At 36.3% G+C, this 9,135-nt stretch overlaps 1 protein-coding gene across 1 annotated transcript; it reads left to right on the forward strand.

The window, feature by feature from the left end:
- Window positions 1-6,059: 6,059 nt before the first annotated feature.
- LOC129674077 (olfactory receptor 4F21-like) lies at window positions 6,060-7,022 on the forward strand. The gene has a single exon (XM_055603965.1). It carries the CDS (start codon window positions 6,063-6,065, stop codon window positions 7,020-7,022), a length of 960 nt encoding a protein of 319 aa, XP_055459940.1. The 5' UTR covers window positions 6,060-6,062.
- Window positions 7,023-9,135: the final 2,113 nt, after the last annotated feature.

Genomic DNA, 9,135 nt, shown 5'->3' on the forward strand with positions numbered 1-9,135 from the left:
AAGAAGTGGGAAATAGTAAGAGCTGGAGGGGACGGGAACTCCACAAGCAGAGCAACAGAACAAGATAATTTGAACACAGGGAACTTCCCAGAGACTCATACTCCAACCAAGGACTATTCGTGGAGATGACCTGGAACCCCTGCACAGGTGTAGCCCATGGCAGTTCAGTGTCCAAGTGGGTTACATAGTAATGGGAAGAGGGACTGCCTCTGACATAATCTGATTGGCCTGCTCGTTGATCACTTCCCCCTGAGGGGGGAGCAGCCTTACCAGGCCACAGTAGAGGACAATGCAGCCACTTTTGATGAGAACTGATAGACTAAGATCAGAAAGAAGAGGAGAACCTCCCCTATCAGTGGACTTGGGGAGTGGCATGCATGCAGAAAGGGGAGGGAGGGTGGGATCGGGAGGGGAGGAGGGAGGGGCTTATGGGGGGATACAAAATGAATAAAGTATAATTAATAAAAAATTAAAAAATAATAATTAAAAAAAATCTCATGCAGAAGTCATTCAGTTATATAGGTGCAATTTCGATTCTATTTCACAATAAGGCCTGGGAACATGAAATTTATAATTTTAGGATTATATTGGTACAATCTCTGAAAAATGGATTAATGAATTGTAAACAATGAGATATCTATCTATCTATCTATCTATCTATCTATCTATCTATCTATCTATCTATCTGCCTAGAAATGTGTCATGTCAAAATTGGTCTCATATTGAAGTTAAACTTTTTCACATTCTAAGAGAATCATGTACAACCCAAATCCTGATGGAGGGTAAGGTGATCCAAGAGAAACTGTTATCAGAGCAAACCCCATGATAACATGTACACAGAGGTTTTTTCACAGCTAGATTTAATATTTTGCTGTCTTTCTTTCTTGTTTTTCTTTGCAAAGTCAATTTGCAGAACTGTAGGGGAAAACATTTGAGATATAGTTACTTGGCAATGATATAACAACTGTTCACTGTGAGGCCTATTTTTTTTTCTAATTTGATATTATTTTCCCAGCTTTGCTTAGCCCTCAGATACAAGACAATATAGGGTACAAATAGTTAGCCCTCCAATTACACCTGGGTTCTGTGTCTGTGCTATTTGTGGATTTAGTAAGCACTTGTCTAAGCCCTTGACATGAGTATGCCATTTCTTGTAGCAGCCAATTCCTTACAAGTTTTATAAAATTAAACCACAATGTACTTCACTGTTCCTAAAGTTCTTACTGTACTATGGTAGTTATTGAAAAATAAATCTATATTTTATACATTCATGTTTATTTAGATGTACAACAGAATATTAGATGCTGTTCTGCTGTCTGCTTTTTGTATAAGCTGTGTTGTGACTGTTCTTATATGGTTTCAGTGTTCTTTTCAGGAAGTCATAAAACTTTGATTGGTTGGATATGTGTAGCATTGGTAGCATTATTTTGTTATCAACTGACAAATATTTTGGTTGCTTCATTCACTTTTGAGGTTTATATTTACTATATCAACTTCTATACATGTAAATCTAGAAACATAGCTGTAATGATACTGTAATACCAGGATCACTGGACCCTCAGAGACCACCAGAAAATGACTTGATGCAATAGCAAGAGAGCTTTATTACGAGAGTGATCGAACTTGGGACCCAAGTCCCACTGATGCAGCAGTAGAGAACTGGGACCTCGAGCTCTAAGTGAGTAGGGTTTTTAAAGGAAAAGTCTGTGAACAGGGGATTTCCATGCCAGCAAGCAGGGGGGCACATGTTTCCATGCCAGCAAGTGGGGGGGGGGCACATGTCTTGACGTTACAGGATTAGGAAAAAGTTAGAGGTGCAAGGTGACCTTCTCTGAGGCACATAATCACAATTGCCTAAGGCATATGATCACAATTGTTATTTTTCTAAACTATATTTGAAACACTGGGGAGAATTTTCCCAGCTGATTCCCAACCGATTCTCATTGATTATTGCCAGGGAGATTGTCTCTATTTTCTATGAAGCATTTATTCTGTTTTATTTCCTGGGGGCTGTTGCTAGGAGATTTAACTTTGTTGTCTGCCAAGTGCACATTTTGTGATATTTCCTGGTACCTGAATTCAGCTCCCAGTCAAGATGGCTCTTTATTTCAAAATGGAGTTATACCCAGGCTAACTTAAACTCTTCAGTACAACCTACTTTTTACAGAAAATGAAAAGTTTCATACACATTTTACTTCTTAAAATACACCATAATTAGCTCATTGGTTTAATTAAAATTCAATTAATTGATGATATGTTTGCCTAATATTAAGTAATAAGTATAATGAGCAATTTTCAACTATTATATCCATGTAGGATATACTAAAGCAACCTCAATTTTATTTTCATCTTTATTTTACTGCGAATTGTAAAACTCTTTGGTCACATAGATCAGACCATGTAAGTCTCCAGGGATGAGAATCCTGTATCCATGTGATCCTTCTAAATTACCATGTTTTTGCAGCACTTCTTGGTCAGTGGCCTCTCGAGGTATTACCTCTCGAGATAATTAGCTTCTTCTCTCCCTGATGGAAGATTTCTTGTGACACTTTATGTGAGAGGACCCAGGGAAATCTGATTCTGCCAAGATGCTGTCATTCTCATTAAGGTAAATGGGTGAGTGGAAATAAACTTATCAGTGCTTGAATGGATTATTTTTAGCGGCGAGTTTGTGCTTGGAACTGCTATCATATCCTAAAGTGCTTGCTGGAGTCTAGAGCAAAGCAGAGAGCAGTCAGAAAAAGGAAGTGTCCAGCACAGGAGAATGGTTGTTAAACATCATTTGAAGTATTGGAAAAAGCTAAGTACCTGACTGCCTTTAAGCTAGAACCACATTGTAAATGGCCTTGAGAAGTCAAACAACTATTTCATTTTCTACTATGTTATGCCAAAATTAACTATTCTATGCTCACTGCTGATTGACTGAATTGTCTAATATATTATGAACTGATAACTAAGGAAAATATTCATAATAGATATAAATAAAAAGGGGCAAATATGTATTTTCTCTTCACTTTTAAAAAATAGGTGGCTATAAATCACCTTCTGTAAAACATTTGGTGAATATTCTGTAAAATAGAAGCACATTTCTAGAAAATGGAGGTCAGGCACATGGTGGGGAGGAGAACTTTAAAGAAATGGTAAGAAAGAACCCAAGGAAGCATGTTTAGAACAGGCTTAGGGCAGAGTTAGAAAGATTAAAAGCAAAGATTACAATTTTTTAAACCACTTCATAACTACCCAACATTTAATATTATACAATCATAAATATCTTATGTGTTTCAAAGAACATGAATACACAGTTTTTCATTTTCACCAAATGTTTATTTTCCTTCATTTTCTAGGTTTTCTGATTCTCAGATTTGGGATGTACTAATGAGAAGATAGATGCAAAATTAGCTGTATAGCGGTTGTTGTTGATTGAGGACTTAATCAATGAATTAAATTTATATTGAGTACTAAACATAGATATGGTGTTCCATGAGAGCAAATCCACTAGTTTTACATTTGAAATTATTTTAGTCAATAAAATAATATGAATAATGTGTTATGAATGATACGATATTAAATGATAAAATAATATGAATTCAGTGTTACTGAATGGGGGATAGTTAGTACATTTTAAAATGTATTTTAGACACAGGAGTTTGATGCTTTCTGTTTTTTAATATTCATTAATGTTTTTAAGTACTTTATTTTATAAGTTGGTCACTACTATGAGCAAGAGAAAGAAAGGCATTGATATTATTAACGTTTATTGAGTACCCACAAATGGAGCATATATCTATTTTGGACATGAGTGTGTCTATGGCTATTCCACTCTTATCCTGCCCAATCTTTGTTGAATACATGATTGTAATATTTGTTTCATTCCTTTAACTTAACTGAAATAACCATTTTAATTTGTTTAGCAGAGATATAAAACACAAGATCAGAGGTTTCAGTATCTTTTCTGATAGTAGAGTGTCCATAGCTGAACAATGAATTTAATCCTGGGTCTTTGAATCCAAAGCTCAAATGCTGTCTACTATACTGTTTCTTCTCTAAAACAAAAATAAACATGACCAGAAGTGGTGGATCACACCTTTAATCCCAGCACACGGGGAGGCAGAAGCAGGCATATCTGTGAGTTTGAGGCCAGCCTGATCTACAAAGTGAGTGCAGGACAGTCGAGGCTAAACAGAGAAACTCTGTCTCAAACAACAACAACAAAACCTAAAATATAATAAATATTTTCATAAAGTGATGAAAAAAATACCTTTACATGATTGTGTTTTGTGTGTGTTTGGGTATGTATGTATGTATGTTTATTTGTAATCCATATGTCTGTCAATGTTCAATGAACAAAGGTTGTTCATCATAATATTAATTTTTATAAATAATGCTACAATAAAAATGGGAAACATGTTTGACATGAAGTTTTCTTCTGTATATATACCCTTAAAGTGAGAATTTCTATATCATATAGTAGTTGGGAGTTCCATTTTAATCTTTTGTATCTTTTCTTTGGTCTTCTTTTCATTTTTTCCTTATAATCTTCCCCATTCTCTTTTTGTATTGCACTGTTGAGGATAAAATCCAAGGTCCTAAACATTCTAGAAAAGCATCCCAATACTGTGTTTCAAATCCAGTCTCTATTTTAGTTTTTGAAAAGCTTTTTTTTTCTTTAATGTCATTAAAAATTTGTAAGAACATTCTCTATTTAAAGAACATTATAAATTTTCATGAAAAAATTATGTATATGTGTATTTGTGCTCAACTTTATGCTCTATGTTTTTGGAAATCTCACAGAAACCAAAAATATCATTAGATTACTTGGAACTAGAATTACAACTAGAAGCACTGTAACTGTTTGATATGGATGCTGAGAACAAAACTAGTGTCATTTGGAAGAGTAGCAAGTGCTCTTAATTGATGAACCATCCTTTGAGGCCCTAATAAAAAATCCATCAAACCTTATTATCCCTTGAGTTTTTATTTTTTATTGATTTATCATTTATTAATTTTTTTCACTTTATATCCTGGCTGTATCCTCCTCCCTCATCTCTTCCCAGTCCCACCCTCCCTCCCTCTTCCACCCTATACCCTTTCCCTAGTCCACTGATAGGTGAGGGTCTCCTCCCCTTCTCTCTGAACCTAGCCTATCAAGTCTGATCAGGACTGGTTGCATCCTCTTCCTCTGTGGACTGTCAAGGCTGCCTCCCCAGGGGAAGGTGATCATAGAGATGGTCCTTGAGTCTATGTCAGGAACAGCTCCTGCTTCCCTTACTAGAGATCCCACTTGGAGACTGAGTCAGTGGGCTACATCTGAGCAAGGGGTCTAGGTCCTCTCCATGCATGGTCCTTTGCTCGAACATTTGTCTTTATTGCCCCTCCTGGGCCTAGACTTTTTGTCTCTGTTGGTCTCCTTTTGGAGCTCCTGTCCCCTCCAGGTCTTTCTATCTTTTCCTTCTTCCATAAGATCCCCTGGACGCTGCCCAAAGTTTGGCTATGAGTCTCAAGTATCTGCTTCAATACCCTGATCACTAGAGGCTTTCGGAGGCTGTCTGTGGTAGTCTCCTGTTCTATTCCCTGTCTTCTCCCACTTCTGATGTCTACACTGTTTGCCCTTCTGAATGAGGGGTAAGCATCTTCTTGTTGTTTAGATCAAAGATCCTCCTTGTTGTTTAGCTTCTTTAGGACTGTAGATTTTAGTATGTTTTCCCTATATTATCTGGCTAATATCCACATATAAGTGAGTATATCCCATGTGTGTCTTTCTGCTTCTGGGTTACCTCACTCTAGTTCCATCCATTTGCCTGTAAATTCCACAATTTCCTTGTTTTTAATCACTTGAAGTTTTGATGAAAATTTTTGTTATAGGTGTTAAATCATATTTCAAACTAATTTATATATTTTTGATTATTGGTATAGATCTTGCTCCCATATATGTCTTTAAGTTAGTTGCCATTTTATAGTAAAATTAGGTTTTCATAACGTAGAGATTGTCCTATTCTATAAACACAATTATAATGTACAATCTTTTCCATTTCTTCCTTCAGGTAGCATTGCCAACAAAACCAATGGAAGGTCTGAATCAGTCTATGGTATCAGAGTTTGTGTTCCTGGGACTCACCAACTCTTGGAACATCCAATTATTCCTTTTTGTGTTCTCCTCTATATTTTATGTAGCAAGCATGACTGGAAACTCCTTCATTGTGTTCACTGTGGCATCTGACCCTCACTTACACTCTCCCATGTACTTTCTGTTGGCAAACCTCTCCTTCATTGACTTGGGTGTTTCTTCTGTTATTGCCCCCAAGATGATTTATGATCTGTTGAGAAAGCATAAAGTCATCTCCTTTAGAGGTTGTGTTACTCAGATCTTTTTCATTCACTTCATTGGTGGTGTGGAGATGGTTTTACTTATAGCCATGGCTTTTGACAGATATGTGGCCATATGTAAGCCTCTTCATTACCTGATCATTATGAGTCCATGGATGTGCATCTTGATTTCAGTAGCTTCCTGGGTTATTGGTCTTATGCATTCTCTAGTTCAACTGGCTTTTGTGGTAAACTTACCTTTCTGTGGACCAAATGTGTTGGACAGCTTCTACTGTGACTTTCCCAGGTTCATCAAACTAGCCTGTACAGACACAAACAGATTGAAATTACTGGTGTCAGTCAATAGCGGATTCATGTCTGTGGGATCCTTCTTCATATTGATTATTTCCTATATTTTTATTATATTTACTGTTCAGAAACACTCTTCAAGTGGCTCCTCTAAGGCTCTGTCTACTCTTTCAGCTCATGTTACTGTAGTGGTCTTATTCTTTGGTCCTGTCATGTTCATCTATACATGGCCATCTTACACACACCTGGATAAGTTTCTGTCCATATTTGATGCAATTGTCACTCCCGTTCTTAACCCAGTGATCTATACATTTAGGAACCAAGAAATGAAAATGGCAATGATGAGAGTATTTAACCAGATAATAGGTTATAAACAAATTATTAAACACCTGCACTCTGATCAGTCTTAACAGAATATAGGCATACATTGTTAACCAACTTCAGAGAAAAATATTTCCTTTCCTGTTTTGATATGTTTATTTATATTCACACATATTCTTTTTTTGTCTTATACTTAGTAAGGAATAACAATATCTTATGAAAAGGATTATTTCATTTATATTAAAGAAAGATAACAAATATGAATTCCTAAAGAAAAATATTTCTCTGAAGAAAGCTCTTAGACATAGAAGAGGGACTGTTGCTTTAAGGTCTTAAGGTAAAGGGATACTTTTTACTCTTTTTTTCAAATAATTTATTACTTTAAATTATGTGTATTTGTATGTTACATGTGATGCCTCAAAATACTTGTAAGCAGAATTCAAGAAATATCACAGATTCTTAATCGAGACCCATTTAACTTCATTAATAAAAAATAATCATTCAATATAATTTAATTAATAATGAATTTTTTCATTACATAATATCTTCAAAGTCAACAATTGAATGATCATCTTTGTAAGTGCAGAGACAGCCTTTAACCAAATTCATCATTTCATTATAGAAGTCATGAATATGTTAGTGTTTGAAAGAAGATCTTTTTTGATTTTTTTTATTAATTACACTTTATTCACTTTATATCCCCCCATAAGCTCCACCCACCTCCCCTCCAAATCCCACCTTCCCACCCCCTTCTTCACACATGCCCCTCCCCAAGTCCACAGTTAGGGGAGGTCCTCCTCTCCTTCCTTCTGATCTTAGTCTATCAGATCTCATCAGGAGTGGCTGCATTGTCATCTTCTGTGGCCTGGTATGCTGCTCCCCCATCAGGGGGAGGTGATCAAAGAGCAGGCCAATCAGTTTGTGTCAGAGACAGTCCCTGTTCCCATTACTTTGTAACCCACTTGGACACTAAACTTCCATGGGTTACATCTGTGCAGGGGTTCTAGGTTATCTTCATGCCTTGTACTTGGTTGGAGTATGAGTCTCTGGGAAGACCCCTGTGTTCAAATTTCTGGTTCTGTTGCTCTCCTTGTGGAGTTCCTGTCCTCTCCAGACTATCAAAACAGATGCTGAGACTCATGGGAAACTGTTGGGCAGTGTGCGTGGAATCTTATGTAAGAAGTGGGAAATAGGAAGATCTGGAGAGGAAAGAAGATATCTTAACCTAATAAAATCTGTGTTCTATAAATCTATGGCCAACATCATGCTAAATGGAGAAAAAAATTGAAGCACTCTATTTAAAATTAGAAGAAAATCTCTCTCTCTCTCTCTCTCTCTCTCTCTCTCTGCTGTTATTCAATATAGGGATTGAATTATTAGCTAGAGCAATAAGAAAACAAAAAGTGCTAAAATGGACTTGAAACTCTGAAGATGTCAGAGGAAAATGTTGGTAGTTGTATTAATTACTTTTGTGGTAATGATAAAATGCTTTGACCAATGAGTTAATGGAAGAGTTCATTTTGGCTTATGGTTCCAGAGTGGATGTCCATAAGAGCAAGGAAGATACTGAAGCAGGTGTTGCATCAGTAAGTTGTCTAATCATCTTGCCAGTTACATACACAAAGAAGAGAATGTATCAGAAGTGGAGTGTGGCTATCAACTCAAAACTCACCTCCAAGAATGCACTTCTCAAGCAAAGGTCTATATCTCAAGAGTTCTGTAACTCCAAACAGTACCACCAACTGACCAAGTGTTCAAATACATGTGCCTATGGGGGCCTTTCTCATTCAAACCACCATAGTAATACACTATAAAACATAGGTTAGGGAAATGTTTCCAGACTTTGATTACTCAGGAAGTAAAACCAACAATTGGCAAATAGGTCTTAATAAAATTAATTAAAAGCTGTACAACAGAGAGAATTTTCAATTGAATGAAGAGGTAGTCTACCACATAGAAGAAATTCTTTTTTAGTTATATAGGTGACAAAATATTACTATTTGGATTATCTAAAGACCTAAAATCTCTATGAAGAAAACAACCTAGTAAAAATGGCCTATAGAGCCAAACAGTAAGTTATCAAAAGAGGAGTTTCAAATGTTAGTAAATATTTTGGAACATATGGAACCTGAACTGGCTATCTTCTGTAACCAGGCTAGGCTCTAAGTGGTGGAACTGGGAGAGCAACTCAACCACATATTT

This window comes from Psammomys obesus, unplaced genomic scaffold, assembly GCF_907164565.1.
Source record: "Psammomys obesus unplaced genomic scaffold, mPsaObe1.curated_primary_1811, whole genome shotgun sequence".
NCBI lineage: Eukaryota > Metazoa > Chordata > Mammalia > Rodentia > Muridae > Psammomys > Psammomys obesus.

Excerpts from the sequence above, each read along its gene's own strand:
- LOC129674077 (XM_055603965.1), top strand. The coding sequence starts at position 6,063 with ATGGAAGGTCTGAATCAGTCTATGGTATCAGAGTTTGTGTTCCTGGGA.